At 42.6% G+C, this 19,651-nt stretch overlaps 2 protein-coding genes and 2 long non-coding RNA genes across 5 annotated transcripts; 1 reads left to right on the forward strand and 3 right to left on the reverse strand.

Annotated features, from left to right (window-relative positions):
• Positions 1-1,873: 1,873 nt before the first annotated feature.
• On the reverse strand, positions 1,874-5,396 carry LOC4343501 (cysteine-rich receptor-like protein kinase 10). The gene is made up of 7 exons (NM_001422184.1): positions 4,531-5,396; positions 4,275-4,412; positions 3,450-3,577; positions 3,155-3,365; positions 2,799-3,036; positions 2,577-2,727; positions 1,874-2,485 (listed from the first exon to the last, which is right to left on the reverse strand). The coding sequence occupies exons 1-7, from the start codon at positions 5,354-5,356 to the stop codon at positions 2,240-2,242; spliced, it is 1,938 nt and encodes a 645-aa protein (NP_001409113.1). The 5' UTR covers positions 5,357-5,396; the 3' UTR covers positions 1,874-2,239.
• A 2,111-nt stretch (positions 5,397-7,507) lies between these two features.
• LOC9269913 (uncharacterized) lies at positions 7,508-8,170 on the forward strand. The gene is made up of 2 exons (XR_010742685.1): positions 7,508-7,670; positions 7,884-8,170. It is a non-coding gene; the product is annotated as an uncharacterized lncRNA (long non-coding RNA).
• Positions 8,171-9,087: 917 nt separating this feature from the next.
• On the reverse strand, positions 9,088-10,687 carry LOC9272442 (uncharacterized). Its single transcript, XR_001547303.2, has 4 exons — positions 10,456-10,687; positions 9,827-9,893; positions 9,634-9,710; positions 9,088-9,498 (listed from the first exon to the last, which is right to left on the reverse strand). It is a non-coding gene; the product is annotated as an uncharacterized lncRNA (long non-coding RNA).
• A 1,608-nt stretch (positions 10,688-12,295) lies between these two features.
• LOC4343503 (cysteine-rich receptor-like protein kinase 10) lies at positions 12,296-18,892 on the reverse strand. Of its 2 annotated transcripts, none has more exons than XR_010742271.1 (7): positions 17,973-18,892; positions 14,914-15,042; positions 14,181-14,317; positions 13,778-13,988; positions 13,422-13,659; positions 13,188-13,324; positions 12,296-12,904 (listed from the first exon to the last, which is right to left on the reverse strand). XR_010742271.1 is itself a non-coding variant. In XM_015789975.3 (7 exons), exons 1-7 carry the CDS (start codon positions 18,883-18,885, stop codon positions 12,578-12,580), a joined length of 2,109 nt encoding a protein of 702 aa, XP_015645461.2. In that variant the 5' UTR covers positions 18,886-18,891; the 3' UTR covers positions 12,296-12,577. The 2 variants fall into 2 exon arrangements, 1 of the variants encoding a protein (XP_015645461.2); XM_015789975.3 differs by having other exon boundaries at positions 13,188-13,341; positions 17,973-18,891.
• Between the last annotated feature and the right edge of the window lie 759 nt (positions 18,893-19,651).

The raw sequence follows: 19,651 nt of genomic DNA on the forward strand, positions 1-19,651 counted from the left end.
CTCTCTATATTTTTTGAGTAGCTTTGATAAAGACAAACAACCACAGTTATTTTAAGCTACACATATCATATCTAATCTAACTGTTGCTCTATACATAATTAAACCAACAATTTAAGATTCAAAATAAATTAAAATCGATAATACATATTACCATCAGAACAAAATCAATGGTCTTTAAAATATAACTTTTTACCATATAAAAATATATTACTCCACAAATATGTGCAAATATAAACTAGATCTATAATATAAATAAAAAATGTCAAATCAATTATTTCTAAACGTTCATCTTTTAAATTATATAACCAATTTGTGATCCCGTTGTATTTCTTTAATTAAATAAAATATTTGTGTCTTATAAAATTTATATTGCGGTTCTAAATACATCACCACATCTTGGGCAAATATATAATAATTAATGTTACGGTAATTTTAAATAATTTCGTATCATATTTTAGGATGTCAAATATCACTTGATAAATGTACTACGTAATTGCGAAAAAAATAAAACAATTTAGTTGTGTTTTTTCAAGTAGATCTGATTTAATTTTAATTTGTTTGGATTAAGCCAAGTGACACTCTAAAATCTATCCATTGATTTTGTTTTAAATTGGTGGGTCCAATATTTTTAACCATTAGATCGAATAAAAAAAGTATGTGCTCCCACCTTCTCCACACCCTTCCATGGTACGGACGTACTCTCCTCATCTCCTCTTTCCTTTCCTCTCTCTTGGGAAAAAAATCTTCAAATTTTCTAAACCATTAGATCTATCTCAAAATTTACCAATTAAATTTGTAAACAATAAATAAATTGCCAGCGCATCTGCGCGGGCTACCTTCCTAGTGTTAGTAATAAGAGTTTAGTAATAGAAACTTTAGTACGTATAGGCTTTTCATTTCTAGACAAGGCAGTGTCTCTGGGACGTGTTTGGTTGGGCCAAATTCGGCCCGTATCTGGTCCCAGCGCTGATAGGAACCGTTACAATTGTTTGCTTACGATGGGCCGTTATCTGGTACTGTGGGATCCAATACCGGCCCAATTGCTAAGCAACACAACACTGATACGGAGAGGAATCGCGTTCCCGGCAAGGCGGCGCCGCCTCCTCCAACGAACGCCGCCGCTTCGATCCTCGCGATGGCGCCGCACGGCCGCTCGATTCCACGAGACCCAACGCCGCCTACCGCCACCTCAAACCGCCGCCACCGACCGCCGCCGACGAGGCGGCGACCGCTGTTATCTTCACGAGTAACCGGCATCCGCGGAACGACACCGTCGACCACCTCCAACTCCCGGATTACAGGCTACGTTCCGGTGAGGAAGATCTCGAGGGGAAGCTTCTTTCGTTGTACCATGTTGGTCGGGTGATTTTGATCCGATTTATGTTCAACCTCTTGCTGATTTACGTTCCTGTTGCTCTCACAATTTCCTGCTTCTTTTTTTTTTTTTTTTGCTTGATGCAATCTTGTTTTGGTTTGTCGAATTAGACCCAATTTTTAATCCCCTGCCTACATTCAAATTACGTCCCCCGATCCAAACATTGTGGGTGGAAACTGAAACCATTACAGCAAGCAGCCAAACAAACTCAGTAAATGGCTCCAATGTTTAGCATTAAGTGCTTGAACCAACATTGAACGAATCCTAGTAAGCTTGGCATCACGTGACGTGGTTGAACGAATGCGCTCAAACAAGGTCAGGATCTTGCTTGTAGGGAAATGTGTCTTTACGTCCGTTCAAAATGATCCGTATTCTGTACTATGAAAATAACAGATGAATTACTGCAGCACAAGACTCAAGATATTGTCACATTTATGGCTGTGGAGTTGCAACAGATTAGGATATGATTTGAATATTGAAGTGCGAATCAAGAGTAACAGAAAGAATCAATATGTCAATTCTTTCAAAAGAAAAACCATTGTATCAAGCATGTGTCTTATTTGCTACAGTATCAGTGTGCAACAGTACAAACATGACTTCCGTTGATTTAAACAGGCTGATAACAGGAGATATTATTAAGCTCTAACAATTTCAAATTGATTTTATTGAGCCAAAAACTCGGTACCTAGCTAGCGCAGCTTAATAAGAGTTTGTTGTACAATTCCCGGTAAATGCAAGGAAGAGGAGGCCGAGGTTCTTTCAATTCTCATCCTACAATACTCATCTGGGCTCAAGTTCTGTGATCGGCGCTTCATTTTGCGACATTTTTCTTGAGTTGTGTGGGTTCTGCTCTGAATTTGCACCTTAGCTAGCAGTAGCACCAATCTCCTGGACCCAAAATGAAGGCCTGGACAAGCATGGGAGACGGACTGTACCAGTACTACTAAGCATGGCATTAACAGCTGACATCAATGGCCTATCAGCAGGTTTCGGTTGAACACAGAGTAGCCCAATGTGGATGCACTTCAGCACCTTATCAACTGGATAGTGGTTTCCCAATGATGGATCGATCAACTCGATGGCTTTATCGCTAGTCCAGTGCTCCCATGTCTGCATCAAATCAATGGGTTAGTGTTCGATTTAAGTTATAATTGGGAGAAGAAGTTAGCTCGGTATAGAATAATTGGGTCCATGTACTCACAACATATATGAGATCAACCACATGGTCAGAACCGTAGGAGCCAAAGTTTCTTCTTCCTGTGATGATCTCTAAAACCAGGACACCGAAACTATACACGTCTAACTTCATTGAATATTGTCCGCGCATCGCATACTCTGGAGACATGTATCCACTGTAGCAAGAACATAACTTTTACTGCATGATCTATTGACTTCATTATTTTAAAGGATTGGCCATACTTACTAAGTCCCAGCGATACGGTGAGTGATAACTTGTGATTGATCCCTTTCGAATATCTTAGCTAGACCAAAGTCAGAAATCTTAGGATTATAAGCAGAATCCAAGAGAACATTGCTTGCTTTGAGGTCACGATGAACTATCTTCAGTTGAGAATCTTCGTGAAGATATTGCAATCCTCTAGCTATGCCATTTATGATCTTGAACCTCTGGCCCCAATCAAGCTCTTTGATTCTCTCTGCATCTGCCACTCAAGCAAGAAAACACCAATTATGACATGTAGGTATGAGTTAGGCGTATTTGCACTATCATCATGAAATTTAATTTCTTTTTGGGAAACAGGGAGATGAGAGAAATAGTACCAAAAAGAATGGTATCGAGGCTTCTATTGGGCATATATTCATATGCAAGTATTTTCTCATTTTCTTCTAAGCAAACGCCAATAAGCCTGACAAGATTGTTGTGGTTCAGCTTAGCAACCAAAAGTAGTTCAGTTTTCAGCTCTTCAATTCCTTGTCTGGAAGTCTGTGCGAGCCTTTTCACCGCTATTTCCTGACCTTCTGGTAGATCTCCCTGCGGCAGGTGAAAAAAGAAGTTGCGGCCTCATCATATATTGAGAGAGAAAACCCACACTGTTACACATGGTGTGAGTGGTACCTTGTAAACTACACCGAAGCCACCTTCACCAAGCCTTTTGTGTTCAGAAAAGTTATCTGTAGCAGTTCGTAGTGTTTGTAGATCAAGAACGAGTGAAGCAAAACTCTGCATCTCATCTTCGCTAGACTCTATTGGAAGAGAGAAGTAAATAATTAATTACGCAGTATATGACTAACAGATGGAAAGAGTCCTTGTACCCCCTCCATTTTATGTTATAAGATTAAGATGCTTTGATCTTTTCTAACAAAAATTTATAGTGGTTTATAGAATAATTTAACAATATCCACGATATCAAATTAGTCTAATTAAATCAAACGTTGACTATATTTTGCTAATTTGTTTGATATAAATTTGGTTAAGCTTAAATAGGTTTGACTAGAAAAAAAATTAGAACGTAAGGATGGAAGTACTATCTTAATTAATGACACTAATATGACTAAAAGTCTTTCTACTAACTTTGGAGCTACCAGGAGATTTCGCCGAACTATAACTTGGGATGTTGATTGATGCCTTGTCCAAATATTTGGTAGCTCCAAGTTATAATTTTATTGTGCGGACAATTGAGAAGTACCATATATAGAGAAGATCTATAGACTAAATATAAGCATCTTTGAAAAGTGGTCCAACACGGCAACTAGAAATAACTGCCTTCAATATTAGATACTGATTTTTTTTTTGTGTGAGAAAGAGAGAATGGAATTTGATTAAACGAAATTTCTAATGAATCACTTGAATTGAGCCAACTTTTCATAAAAATAACAAGACAGGTTCATTAATTAGTTTCCGTGATATTCCATTCTAACAAAATGGATAAGATGAATTTACTTGGTCGTAATGTTTTTCTTGCTAGTCTCCGCCTCCTCCAACTCGTCGAACAGAACCATGCTGCAATAGTAGCTAATACTAGAGCAATTGTAGGCATTGAAATGGCTAGTATTGCACTTCTCTTGTTTTTCGATCTTTCTGCAAATATAATTTAACCAGCCTTATAAGTTATCGAAGAAAACACACTTTGCACACAGGAAAATATCAGGCAAGTGATAAATAAAAGAAAAGGAGAAAAAAAGTATGTCCAACATACCTCCGGCTGCGGTCACCGGTGGCGCCGGTGAAGGCGACGGCCCCGGGAGTTGCAACAGAGAGCGGCCAGAGAAGAAAGGGTATACCTCAAACCATAAGTTGCATCGCACGCCCAAAACTCGCCCTCCCATCCTCCCAATCAAATTCCCAGATACCATCCTCCCAACTATATCCTCGAGGCAGCTCCGGCAAGCAGTCGCCGCCATGTCTGGCGTGCACTGCGCCAGCGAGTAGATCTTGGGAAAAGTTGTCTCGTCGAACGCCTCCTCCCCCGTGCCGAACCGCCTGACGGAGTCCGTTGCTGCGTAGTCGGCGGTGGTGTTGATGAGTCGGACGACGGCGGCCTCAAAAGCCGGAGCCACTGCCGCGCTGACATTTTGGGCTTTCCAAGCAACGACCATCCCTTGGCTATTGGAGGTAGGGCTGATCGGGAAGGCGTCGTTGGCGAAGCGGAGGATGCAGGTGTCGTCGTAGACGATTACGGTCTTGACGAGCGGGCAGAGTTCCTGGGCGCTCTGAATGGCCGCGGCAACGCAGGTAGCGCAGGAGGAAGAGTTGGTATCGCCACGACAGAGCGCGAGGGCGTAGATGGCATCGGGAACTGTGCCCGAGGAGCCGGAGGCGAAGAGGGAGGGGGAGGAGGAGGCGTACGATGGCAGGGAGGTGGCTAAGTACTGTATGTTTGCGTGATACGTGCCGTGCTCCGTGTAGTTGCCGCTGTCACCACACAAAGGCACCAGCGTCTGCGCATCGGTGAGGGGCGCGTGGAGCAGCAGCAAGGCGAGGCCGGCGGCTGCGGCGGCGAGGTAGTAGCAGGCCATGGACATGATGGTTTGTGACTGAGGAAGAGATCAGAAGGGGCCGGATACGTACGGAGACGCCGGCTGGAGTGCCGTAGAGCCGTGGCCCATGTATGCGTGGACAGTGGACTTCCAGGTCTTGGATGTGAGTCTCTTTCCATGCATGTGACCAATCAAACGAGGCAAATTTTCCTAGCCTAATTGTCATGTGTGCCATGTCTGAGACGGCAGGACAACTTCTAAACTTGCAAGTGTGCGTATATGTTGCTGGGCCAGGGGGAAGTATCCAGTGCAATACTACTATTCGGTGGGAGAAATTCAATCTTCAATGTGGACCGTCGGATGAAAAGTGTACTGCTCAGATCGAAGCACTTCCCACATTGTTGGTTGTTTATGCAAAAATGTCTCTATGTTATGTGCCAAAATGCTTCCAGTCCCTCTATTATAGCAGAAGCCAAGGCTGAACATTTGACTCTCCTCTCTCTCCAAAACATTTCAGCTTTCCCCATTGAGGGCTAGGGTTTCTAGTACACTGTGGATTCAGCTCGTCGCACTGAGCGGCGGCGCAGTCTCAGGTTGGGCGCTAGTGCACCTCGTCGCCGTCGTGTTTCTGGCCGGTATGCGGCGGGGTGAGGGGCCGCTAGCTTGTTGGCGGCGAGGTCTGGGACAGAGATAGAAGGAAAGGTAAGTGGATCGATTCGGTCTTGTGTATTATTTGGTGCCGCACTGCTAAGTAATGAAAAGATAGAGTCGTATAGATGGTTGCTGCAGACATTCTTGCGAGCAATGGGAGGTGTTGAACCTAGGCTAATAATAACTGACGAATGTGCTAGTATGAAGGCAGCAATTAGTGTTGATTTCCCTACGAGCACCCACAGGTTATGCATGTGGCATATTATGAGGAAATTAAAGGATAAGGTAGGCTATCCCCTAAGAGAGGACAAAGAGTTCCTTGATCGGTTTAACAAATGTGTATGGTGTACTGAAACTGATGAGGAATTTGAGGCACAATGGACTTCCATTATTTCTGACTATGGTCTAGAAGACCATGAGTGGTTGACAACGAGGTATCGTATCCGGGAATCATGGATACCAGTTTACTTCAAGGACATTTCTCTTGGGGCATTCTTCGAACGACTTCAAGATCTGAGAGTACCAACTCCTTTTTCTGTCATTTTATAGGCTTCAAACTTGCTTTGGTGGAGTTTTGGCTCAGGTTTGATACAGCTCTAGAAGAACAACGTCACAAAGAGCTAGAAAATGACAATGTTACAGTTCATTCTAACCAAAAACTAAAAACAGAATGGGGGTTTGAGAAGCATGGAAGGGAGGTGTTCACCCATGAGATATTTGACACTTTTCAGAAAGAGGTTGTAGCTGTTATGGAGAAATGCATAGTTGAGAACATCGAAATCGAGGGGGATGTGAAAATCACTACGGTAAGTGATAGTTCACTAAGGGAAAGAAAAGTCTTATACAACACATCAACCAAGGATATTTCATGCACTTGTATGTTATTTGAATCTCTTGGAATTCCTTGCCGCCATGTGATTCTTGTCCTTAGAAGTGCTAGGCTAAATCAACTTCCAGAACATTTAGTCCTCAGAAGGTGGACAAAGATGTGCAAAAAGGAACCTGTGTTTGATAGTGAGGGTACCTTGTTGGAAGAAAGTGAGAGCACCTCAACTGACCCTATGATGAAAAAATTAGTGTTTGATGTATTCAACACAATGGAAGAAACAATCCATCTAGCTAAGCAGTCCATTGATAGCATGCAACTCTTGAAAAATGGTGTACTTGACATTGCAAAACAAGTAAGACAGATGGTGCCAGCCACTCAAAGGACTAGAGTTAGCGAGATCGAGGAATTTCTTGGTTGTAGCATTCCTACGCAAATTGACATTCACCCACCTAACGATGTGCGTGCCAAGGGGAAGTGCAATAGATTGTTGGGACATTTGGATAAGGGCAAGGCAAGAAAAAAGGCTAGTAATGATGATAAGGAAGGGGAAGTGCAGCAAAACAACAAGAAGAAAAGGAAGGCAAATGGCTCTAAAAAGCCACTAGATCCATGAATCAAGTTAGTGCCCTTGCTCCATCTTTTTTTTGTTTTTCTGTTTTTGTTGCCTTTGATTAAACGGTGTAGTTAATCTATTCAAATTGATGGCAGGTGTTAGCTTGGAGTAAGTTTGTCATTTTGGAGCAAGTTTATGATGATTCATTTTGGGTAACCTCTTCTTTTGGTTGTCTGGGATTATCTTGGTGTATTTGCCATATTGATAGAAGCATTATTTTGGCAATTTATGGCAATTTAATTTTGGCAACCAAGCAAACACTACAGGTGAATATGTTTATAATTGAACAACTCTATCTGAATCTGTCATGTTATTTTTTTCTAAACATTTCACTATTTACATTTGATGGTGGTTCCCCATACAACCCTGGTTTACAATTTGCTGCTATGTATTATGGAGGTGCTGGTGTGTGTGGGTGGATTTATCTAAACCTATCATGGTTTGCTTCTAAACATTTAACTACTTGCGTTTGGTGGCAGGTTTCCTTGGAGCCTATCTTGGTTTACAATTTGCTGTTATGGAGCATGGCGATGGTGATCTGCAATTTCAAGATCTGTCATTTACAAGTTTGTTAGGATCAAACATCGGGGACCATACTTCCAATTTCATTATTTTGCTACCTAGTTTATATAGGGTGGTCTTTGTTCTCTAATCAAATGTGTGATGTATCAACAATTTGATATGTCGATTAGTCCTATGTCATGTACTAAGATTCATTCTGTGACCTACTGAACTAGTTGTGTTACATAGCAAAATGTTGGTAGCATGTCAGCATGGTTTTTTCTTTTTAACTTGCATTTGGCTTCCTGGCTCCTGCTACTCAAAACTATTATGTTGTTCTCTCCTTGTCATGCAAGCTGAAAATATTTGGAGCCTTGGCATCTAAACTTAAATGAATGCATAGTTTGTTCGCCACACACAGATACATATGGTTTCTTGTATGTTCGATTCCCAAGATTGCAAAAATGTTTTATAAGTTTAAGCAGATTGTGCAAATGTGTCATCCATGACCATGTGGAAAACTATCCAATACATCTGTGTCATAAGTTCTGCTCAAACATTTCAGAAGATAAATATCGTTCACTACAAAGACGTAAGCTGCCTCATCTGCCTGTCTGTTGCATTCTTCTCCTTAAATCTGAATGTGCTCATTATCAGAGAAGTCCTTGTGCACAATACTGATCTGAATGTGCCCTTCACCAGAAAAATCTTTGTGTGCAGCAGTGATATTAAAATAGCATTCTATAAATTTTGTGGATCATAAATGTTACTTTCATCGTATTGTCATGATGAGCCCAAATTCATTAACAAGATATACTTTGCTAGAGAGATGAAGAACAACAGCACCAGACACGGCTACTACCATGGCAATGAATAAGAGATGCATCTGTACTGCACACTTTGTAGATCAGCTAGAAAAAAAAAGGGGTTCAACAACACATCAGAGTCAGTGGTGGCATAGGAGACGCCATTTTTGCAAGCGTAGTGATAACCCTTTCTCTTCCTCGCCGTCGTCGTCGTCGCCGCCACTGCCACTGTTTTTTCAACAGTACCTGGTCCGATTAAAACAAGAGCAACCCCTGCAACCTCAATTGCATCCTGGATGTAAGTGGTTAAACTAAAGATTAGATGGACGAAAAAGAGTTCAACATAATATTATGAAAAGCTCGAAAGCTACAGAAATTAATGAATTTGCAAATTTCACATTAATTAGATTAGAAAAGCTCGAAAGGTACAGTTGCATGGATTCCATTAAGAGACTGAAACATCTGAAATGAAAACATCTGAAATGAAATGAAATGAAAACTGGCCGCAGCACCAGACATCTTGGAAGCGGCTTTGGCAATCTCCTCCTTTGCTTCCCCAAGATAACGAAGAAGAATCTCAAAAGATTGGTTATCCTGATCACCGAGCCTAACTATCTCATTCGCAGTGCTTTGCAAAACATTATGCCTGAATACTCTTGCCTGGGCCATCCCAACATCATCTGGAAAGGTCCCAAGGTGTGCTGGGATAGAGTCACGAGCTTTCTTGGTCCATCGCATCATTAATATGGCATTGAGGAATAGTACGCACGCCCAGATGTAGCATAACCTGCAAAAATACATTTTGCCATTCCGATGAAAGTCAAGTTAATTCTACTTGCAAGTGAGGCAAGATGTTTTACTAAAAATTATGGTAAATAACTGACACTTATCGCATGACATCAGAGAATGCCAAAGTACTCACTCAAACCACACTCGCACGTTTAACTCTGACATGTGTTATGAAGAATCACACTGTACGTCGTTTTGCACCATTTTTCCCTATCAATTTGATCAAAAAGAAGAAGAATGTTATGTAAACGTTAATATCTATCCACCAGTAGCACATCTAATGTTATTTACAGCATAATCAACTAATGTTTTGACATAATAACCACCAGTAGCACATTTCAGCAGCCTCATCCTCGCTGGGCAACCACATCTTCTGGTTTAATCTGGTTTACCCTGCAGAATTCAATTTAATCTTTTAACTCTTCTTCTTAATTTTTTTTGAACTTAACAGCTTACAAAAATGTAATACAGAAAAGAGGGGATCAAGATTTTTATAAAATGCGTCGCTGTCTGATTCTAAAGGACTAGTCGTTCTCTCAGAAGAACTATCTGCTACTTTCTCAGACATAGCCTCAAAGAAAACTTCTCTCCTTTCAGTGGAAGCTTTCCTGAGAGTGGAACATTACAGAAAGTTTCAGGACAAGGTCGAAAGAAACTAAATCATATATAAGAACAAAAAAAAGTGCATTTACAAACATAACTCATTCTGTAACCTACACTCGCTTAACCGTTGGTTCACAAGAATCTGGAGCAGTAAACCGAGATCTGCTTCTACCTCGTGTGAAGAATGGATAAAAATGTTCGAATCCTCCTCGGCCAAGTAATAAAAATCATATCAACACCAACGGTAGACATAACGAAAAAATCCCTGAAAAATTTTTTTACAAAAGGAAAGGTAGTTGTTCTAGATCTATGGAACATTGAAACTTGAAAGTTTAAAAAATGTACCGACGACCTTGGGCTTGGCGGCTGCCGTTGGCGCAACAGAGAAGCGGAGCGGCGCGTGCGCGGCCATGGGGCTGGCCCGCGCGTCGTCGAGGTCACGGGCGGAGCTGTAGACCGCGCGGCGGAGCCACCCGTTGGATCTCGCCCGCCGCCTGTCCCACTCCGTGGCGGCGCCGACGAGGGAGTCGTTCGGCATCGCGTACATTTCGCCTCCATCTCTATTGTGTTTGATTCGATGAGATGAAAGGGGAATTTCGTGGGGACTATGGAGTAGAAGAGAGTGAATTATGGGGTGTTGCGTGCAAAATGCGCACTGACACTTGGGGGGGCATCTGCATATATTTTAAAGTGATCCTAGCTCATGACCTGCTTCAATCCAAGCCGCACATTTCGCATCTGGTGATCCACCTTGCTGATTGCATTCTCCCACTGGGAAGTGCGATTGCACACGATACTTCCCCGCTGGGCCAGTATGTTCCGGTCACAGCTGTAGCCTGTAGCGCGTGTGTTTGGTCGCTGATGAGCCGGCGTGTTGTGCACTTGTGCCACAGACGCCGTTGGAGACACTGCGGTACATAAGCAGCTGCCTTACCACTGGAGACCTATTAGACTCCTTTGTCTTTCTGGTCTCCTGGCAATCGTAGAAGGAGCGGAACTCTAGGGTTTTCGACTACTCTCTCTCTTTGATTTTAGTAGTGCTAGAGTCCATCCTTCGGTTTTAGTGGTGCCACGCTTTTGGGGGCCTTTTTTGAGTTTAGGGACTAATCCCCACCCCACCCTCCCAGCAAATCTTTTTAATTGTGTTTTTTCTGGTTTTCGTTTCTTTTTTCCTTGTTCCCTGCCAACGACCTTCTGCCGGTTTGCATTGTGTAACTAAACTCTGTTTTCTTCTTCTAATATATTGGCGTATAATCCTTTAGCGCGTTCGCGAAATAGAAAAACCATCGGAGACCTCATCGTTGATGAAAATACATAAAGTCAAATGACCAACTCCTACTTCAAGTTGCTGATCTCTGCGCAATCTTCCCCAAACCTCCAAATCTCTAGATCGATTTCTACCGCAACATGTACCAAATTTGGCGCAACACCAATAGATTGTCATAATTCGTGACACCTCACCACTTATATGTGGATGTTCTTGTCACCGCCGCTGATTCATGCCTACAGTTGCCACAGAGACAAACTTGCCTGGGAGGGACGAATTACACCGTGGATCGTGGACGACACTGCTTCTGCCGGATGCCGTACGTCCCATTTGCCGCCGCCGATGCATGCTTACCGCTGTCGCGAACGAGCTCACCGTGGAGGGGCTGAGGACACCGTGGATGATGTTGCCACCGCCGGACACCGTCCCCTTGCCCGCTACCGCTAGATCTTGCCATCCCAAGAACTGCCACTGCTGATGCATGCCTATCGCTGCCTGGGAGAGGGAGTAGAGGTAGGAGGCTTGGATGGATGGAGGGAGAAGCTCGCCTAGCTAGGAGAGGGAGTAAGAATGCGAGGGAGAGATGAACTCTCCTCAGTGCTGGGTCGATCGGCCTTTTAATGTGGCCGAAGATTTTCGTAGGTGGTTCTCTTTACTTATTATTTGTGAAAATCGATTTTCACATGCAGTGAATTAGGAGGACCACCAGCAAAAATAAACATATTTTCACAAGCGGTCCTCTTTAATGGCAGCCTATAAAAGTTGATTTTCACATGTGGGTTTATCCTGCATGAGCTCCTCGACTATTATTACAGGCGGGATATTTTTCTGTTTGGCTGTAAAAAAATGAACCCTTACCTACGAAAATAGTTTTTTTTTAAGTAATGATGATTTGCATATTGAAGTGCCAACTGGGAACCAAGAATAACATAAAGAATCAGTGCATCAATTCTTTCAAAAGAAAAACCAGTGTATCAAGCATGTGTCGTATTTGCTACAGTATCTTTGTGCAACAATGCAAACATGCTCCTGTTGATTTAAACAGGATGACAGCAGGATACATTATTAACATCTAATAATTTCCACTTGACTTTGTTGAGCCGAAAACACAACACCTAGATAGCCAGATTAATAAGAGTCCGTTGTACAAATATCGGTAACTGTATGAAAGAAGAAGCGGATATTCTTTCAACTCATCTTACAAGATTTATCTAGGCTCAAGCTCTGTGATCGGTGCTTCACTTTGATACATTTTCGTTGAGTTGTGTGGGTCAAGCAGGTTCTGCTCTGAATTTACATCTGAGCTAGCACCAATCTCCTGAAACCAAAAGGCAGGTCTGGACAAGGAAGGGAGACGGATTGTACCAGTAAGCATGACATTAACAGCAGACATCAATGGCCTATCAGCAGGTTTCGGCTGAACACAGAGCAGCCCAATTTGGATGCACTTGAGCACCTTGTCAACTGGATAGTGATTTCCCAATGATGGATCGATCAACTCGAGGGCTTTATCGCTAGTCCAGTGCTCCCATGTCTACATCAAATCAATGGGTTAATGTACGATAAAATTAACTCTAACTAGGAGAAGTATAGCCTAGTATAGAAGGAAAATATGTACTGCAAACTTCATATGTAGTGCAAACCAAGGAGCTACTATAGAATGCACAAATGGACATCTCTAAGATTTATCCACGTCACCATGAGTAATTTTCAGACGTCCATTTGTACATCCTACGGTAGTTTCAGATTTATGAAGTTTGTACTACATATTTTTCCCAGAATAAATAAATTAATTAATATAGTGTTCGTGTACTCACAGCATTTATGAGATCATAATCTTGTTGATCAGAACCATAGGAGCCAAAGTTTCTTCTCCCTGTGATGATCTCTAAAACCAGGACACCAAAGCTAAACACGTCTGACTTGATTGAATATTGTCCACGCATTGCATACTCTGGTGACATGTATCCACTGTAAGAATAACATTATTTTTACTGCATTACCAGATAACTAATAAAATTGTCATTTTAAAGGACTGGACATATACTTACTAAGTACCAGCTATACGATGGGTGATAACTTTTGATTGATCCCTTTCGAATATCTTAGCTAACCCAAAATCAGAAATCTTAGGATTATAAGCAGAATCCAACAGAACATTGCTTGCTTTGAGGTCACGATGAACTATCTTCAGTTGAGAATCTTCATGAAGATATTGCAACCCTCTAGCTATTCCATTTATGATCTTGAACCTCTGTCCCCAATTGAGCTCTTTGATTTTCTGCGCATCTACCACTCACACAAGAAAACACCAATTCGATATATATAAGTGTGACTTGATCATGTTTTGCATTACCATGATGAGAGATCTTTTTTTTGGAAAACAGGGAGCTGTGAGAAATAGTACCAAAAAGAATGGTATCAAGGCTTCTATTAGGCATATATTCATATACAAGTATCTTCTCATTTTCTTCCAAGCAGACGCCAATAAGCTTGACAAGATTGTTGTGGTTCAGCTTAGCAACCAAAAGTAGTTCAGTTTTCAGCTCTTCTATTCCTTGTTTGGAAGTCTTCGCGAGCCTCTTCACTGCTATTTCTTGACCTTTAGGTAGGTCTCCCTGCAAGCAGGTGAAGAGAAGTTATGGCCTCATGATTTTATAGCCCTTGATAGTTACCAGAAGATACCGTATAAAAAAACATCAATTTTATAGAAAAAAGTACGGTACCTGTCGGTACTTAGCTATTTAACAAGAGTAAAATTTCTCTTTATAAATTGAGAGAAAACCCAGACAATTACATCCAAGTGGTACCTTGTACACTACACCGAAGCCACCTTCACCAAGCCTTTTGTGCTCAGAAAAGTCATCTGTAGCAACTCTTAGTGTTGACAGATCAAGAATGAGCGAGCCGATACTTTGCATGTCATCTGTACTAGACTCCGTTGGAACTAGGAAGAGAAAAGTAAACAATGAAGCATTATGTTAAGAGAAGTAACTGCCTTTAATGTTAAGACAAGTGACTTATTTTTAGAAAAAAAAAGATGATAGAATTTGACTAAACAAAATCTATTGTATTATTAAGACATCCTTAAAAGGAGACCCAATGTTCGCTCTAGAGGCTAGAAATTCTCACATTAATCAAAGAAAAAGAAAAATATCTAAACAGTTAGATCATGGTCGGTCCGGATTATAACGATATAGATTGATTGATATAGTTGTAAACAAAATACAATATATTCATAGAAATAGAAGTAAAGAGTTGCATATGAAATTAAGCCTATAGAAACATAATCGAGGAGTTGTATATGGGACCTTATAAAAATAGAAGCTAAGCGCTGTATATAAAATCCAAATGTACTTTTACATATAATGGTATCTATATAGAAATAAAATTTCAGAGTTATATATTATAGGTGAATTATCTAGCTCCGTGCAAAACTGAATGGGGCTATCCCCTAGTTTATAATGAATTTAGCCAACTGCCATCAGGATAGTTCATTAGTTCCCGTGCTGCGTTTTTAATAAAATGGCTAAGAATATTTACTTAGCTCTAAGGTTCTTGCTGCTAGTCTTCTCCTCCACCTCCAAGAACAAAACCATGCTACGATGGAAGATAAAGCAATTGCAGGCACCAGAATGCCGATCATTGTACTTCTCTTGTGTTTCGATCTTTCTGCAAACCAACATTGTAAGTTACAGAATACATATATGAAGTCCCAACTAAATTTACTATATGTATGTAGAAACAATTGAAAACAACATGGCTTAGGTTTTGTTGTTTCTTTAGTACTAAACACTCATTGTCACAATTACATTTATTTCCAAATACTCTCTCTGTTTCAAATTACATGTTTTAGCTTTGTTCTAAGCTAAACATTGCTAATTTGATTATTAATTTCTAAAATTTCATATTGTTTAACAACATGCGAATTACATATTTCTCGTGGGGAATGTAATTATTTAGAGTAAATTTCATAAAACCCCGGGTATTGGGGCATCGATAACACAAAACCCCAGTTATTGTGATTTGTTTCAAGGAACCCCATGTTTTGGGATAAAATGTTTAAAGAAACCCCATTTCAATACAGGAAAGATTTTTGTGTGCAGTCGATTTCAATTTTTCCGTGCGGATGGTCGGCCCGCACGCACCCAAGGGTCTGGGAAAATCGCGATTTTCGCATGCGGGTGCCTCACCCGCACGAGAAAATAAAAAATCGAAACAAAAAAAAAGAAAAACAAAACCCTAACCCCAATCCACCGCCTCCGCCGCTGCCCTAGCCGTGGCCCGTCGCTGTCACCCCCACGGTCGCCGCCTACGGATCCGCTGCCCGCTCCCGTCGCCGGCCGAAGACGCCCCTCCCCTTCACTGGATCTGCAGGGGGAGGGCAGGGGAGGGGAGGGGCATCAACTCACATCGATCCAGATCCGGCGCGGGCCATCTCCGTCCCACCACCTCCCACCGCCTCCCACCGCCGCCCCCATGCCTCCCCTCCGCCGGATCTGCAAGGGGAGAGAGGGGAGGGACCGCGCGCCGCCGTGGTCGCCCGCCGCTGCTGTTGTTGCCGCCCTTCTTCCCGCCCGCTGTCGAGGGAGAGGGAGGGAGGGGCCGAGCATCGCCGCCCCCATGCCTCCCCTCGGCCGGATCTGCAAGGCGAGGGAGGGGAGGGGTCGCGTGCCGCCGTGGTCGCCCGCTGCCGCCCTAGCTTGCTGTCACCGCCCTTCTTCCCGCCCACAACCGAGGGAGAGGGAGGGAAGGGCGAGCGCTACCGCCGTATCGCCTGCCGCCGCCTGCTGTAGCCACTGGCCGGCCAGGAAAAGAGAGGAGAGGAGTGGAGTGGGAGAGAGGGAGAGAGTGAGGTGGGAGAGAGGGAGGTAGTAGGGTAGTGGGCGGAGGGGCGAGGGGCGTGAAGGGTGGGCATTTTTCGTGTGCGGGTCAGTTACAGGCCCGCACACGAAAATAGACTTTTTTTCACGTGCGGGCTTGCTAACTGACCCGCACACAAAAAATGATTTTCTTATACGGACGATGGCTTAGCGCCGGTCCCTCCATTTTCCTGTGCTGTTCCACATACGGTCCGCCTGGAAACAAAAGGATCCGGCGTCCATGAAAATCTTTCATGTAGTATATTTATGTAAAATACTCATATTACATATGATTATGTTTTTTTTTTGCATAAATTTACATTTGTTGACTCAAAGTACACATTCCTCTTGTCTAGTTTATATTTTTTTCTCAATTTGTCACTATATAAAAAAATGGACATAATCCTAAGTGATAATGTCATAATAATTGGTTAAATATACACATAAATGATCAGACCGCGATGAACAACGATTATTGAAAAGCAGCTAATGTGTATATGTACTAAAAATATCACATACAATTTTTACAATATATTAGTCAAATAGAAGATATAAGCTTGTAGCTGGGGTTTTATGAAACACTTTGCCCCAAAACCTAGGGTTATGCGTTACGGATGGCCCAAAACTTGCGGTTTTGTGAAAATTGCTCTAAAAACATAAATCTTATGATATTCAACTATACAATTTTCCAAAATCAATGATTAAAGTTAAGAATGTTTGATTTACGACAAAGGTAAAACGAAAAGTAATTGAAACGGACGGATTAACAATAACATATTTTACTCAAAATAATATCATGGAGCTTTGAGAAAAGGTTAACTTGGGCCCTGTTTGGAAGATTAGCCCAAGACTAATCTTGAGAGCTAATATTTAGTCATGAATTGGTAGGCTAAACATTAGCCTAAGGTGGTATGTTTGGATCCATGGGCTAATTGAAGGCTAAATGGTGGAGAGAGAGTAGAAAGAGAGGAGAGAGAGAGAGAGCTGCTTTTTGATTGTCCCCACCCAAAATTAGCTCCATTAGCACCACTTAAAGGGGCTAATGTTTTGAGGGGGGCTAATGCACTTTAACCTCAAATTAGCCCACATGTTTGGATCCTTGAGAGCTAATTCAGGGCTAAAAGGTGGGGGCTAATAATTAGCCCATGAAACCAAACAGGACCTTGTACACAGGGGTTGTGTCCCCAACTCATTGGTAGTGGTAGACTTGGTAGTCAGTGAAAGGGAGGGCCAGGCGCTGCTTGGAAATAAATATATCGTGGGAATGATTCCAAAACACATGCGAATAGTAGTGTTTACCTCTTACTGCAAATAGATTATTTCCTAGAAATACACATAGTCAAATCTTTCTTTTTTGCTGGATGTATACTCAAACCTTTTTAAATAATTCATTGATAAAAAATATTATGATCTAATATGCAATATTAGTAGATTTGTTATGAAAAATACTTTCATATAACAATATTTTTTAATAATTTATATAAAATATAGTTAGAAAAAAAATATGAATGAAACACGTGCCCTAGAGACTATATATGGCGATGTCCAAAACGTGAAGTAAAAAATAACAGAGGTAGTGATAGTGTGTTATGCAAATTTAGGTGATGGGAAAGAATAAATAGTTGGGTAAAAACGATTTTACCCATAACCCCAAGAGCAAATATCATACAACTAATAATAAATAGAAAGAGTGGAAAAGAAATTAACACTGCAAGCTTCACTCGTGTTCATCCAACATACCTCCGTTCACCGGAGCAGAAGACGACGCCGGCGAGCCCGGGAGTTGCAACAGCGGCTGGCCGAAGAAGAAAGGATACGTCTCGAACCGGAAGTTGCACCGCACGCCCAACACGCGCCCGCCCTTCCTCCCGGCTAAATACGTGGGCACCATCCTCACGAGTATATCCTCGAGGCAGCTCCGGCAGGCATCCGCCGACATGTCCGGCGTGCACTGCGCCAGCGAGTAGATCTTGGGATAGACCTCGCCGGCGACGGCGAGCGCCGCCTCCTCCCCCGTGGCGAATCGCCTGACCGAGTCCGCCGCCGCGTGCTCGGCGGTGGCGTTCGCCAGCCGGGCGAAGGCGGCGTCGAACGCGGCCGCCGCCGCCGCGCTGACATTGTTGTCGTCCCACGCGACGAACATTCCTTTGTTATAGGGAGGGCTGACCGGGAACACCAGGTTGGAGAAGCGGACGATGCAGGGGTCGTCGTAGATGGCGACGGTCTTGACGAGCGCGCAGTGCTTCTGGGCGGCCTGGATGGCCGCGGCGACGCAGGTGGCGCAGGAGGAGGCGTTGGTGGTGTCGCCGCGGCAGAGCGCGAGGGCGTAGATGGCGTCGGGGGGTGCGCCCGAGGAGCCGGAGGCGAAGAGGGAGGGGGAGGAAGAGGCGTACGCCGGGAGGGAGGTGGCCAGGTACTGTATGTTGGATTGGTACGTGCTGTTCGCCGTGTAGTTGCCGCTGCTCGTGTTGCAGCGATGCCATGGCATGGGCTGCGCGTCGGTGGCGTGAGGCGCGTTGAGGAACACGCCGACGAGGCATGCTGCGGCGGCGAGGTAGAAGTACGCCATGTAGGTGGTGCATGTAGCTAGCTTGACGAAGGGTGGGCGAGCTTGGACGAAGTTGGCAGGTCTAGTAGGGAGAGCTAGCGCCATATTGTTGTGTTTGTACATACGGCGTTCGTGAAAAGAAAATTTTTCGTGTGTCACATCGGATATTTAACTTGATGTCGGAAGGGTTTTCGGACACGAATGAAAAAACTAATTTCATAACTTGCCTGGAAACCGCGAGACAAATCTTTTGAGCACACATGTAGGTTACTGTAGCACTTATGGCTAATTATGGACTAATTAGGCTCAAAAGATTCGTCTCGCGATTTCCCCCCTAACTGTGCAATTAGTTTTTAATCTATATTTAATGCATCATGTATGTGTCCAAAGATTCGACGTGATATTTCTGAGAAAATTTTTTGGAACTAGACCGGGCCTTAGTAGGTCTTTTTCTTTTTCAGTTTTTCCCATGCTCTGTCGGCCCTCTTAATTATTGTGGCATTCAGACTGTTGCATCATCTAGGATTCTAAATTCTTCAAGGAATATTTCATCGTCTATCACATGTCATCTAAACAGTTATCGGAAAAACTAAAAAAAATAGTAAGATGGATTAATATGTGACTTCACAAATAATTATGCTTAAATATGACTTCTACAAGTTGTAAAAAAAAGATAAATTAAACTCTAATTAGTATATGTGTATATTCACAGTCATGCAAGAGACGATGTGACACCCCCTTGAGAGTTTAGCATACTCTCTCTCAACAACGGTATGTTGTTGTGTATTTGTAACCAGTAACCTATTTAGCGGGAAAGTATTTTCTATAACATGCATATGATATAAATAGTTAAATAAAAATGTGAAAACAT

This window comes from Oryza sativa, chromosome 7 (assembly GCF_034140825.1).
Source record: "Oryza sativa Japonica Group chromosome 7, ASM3414082v1".
NCBI lineage: Eukaryota > Viridiplantae > Streptophyta > Magnoliopsida > Poales > Poaceae > Oryza > Oryza sativa.

Coding starts and splice junctions, on each gene's coding strand:
- LOC4343501 (NM_001422184.1), bottom strand. CDS start 5,356: ATGTCCATGGCCTGCTACTACCTCGCCGCCGCAGCCGCCGGCCTCGCC. Junction 4,413..4,530: donor ACCGGTGACCGCAGCCGGAG/GTATGTTGGACA, acceptor TTATATTTGCAG/AAAGATCGAAAAACAAGAGA. Junction 3,366..3,449: donor GCTTCGGTGTAGTTTACAAG/GTACCACTCACA, acceptor CACCTGCCGCAG/GGAGATCTACCAGAAGGTCA.
- LOC4343503 (XM_015789975.3), bottom strand. CDS start 18,885: ATGGCGCTAGCTCTCCCTACTAGACCTGCCAACTTCGTCCAAGCTCGC. Junction 15,043..17,972: donor TTCTGCTCCGGTGAACGGAG/GTATGTTGGATG, acceptor GTTGGTTTGCAG/AAAGATCGAAACACAAGAGA. Junction 13,660..13,777: donor CCTTGATACCATTCTTTTTG/GTACTATTTCTC, acceptor TGTGAGTGGTAG/ATGCGCAGAAAATCAAAGAG.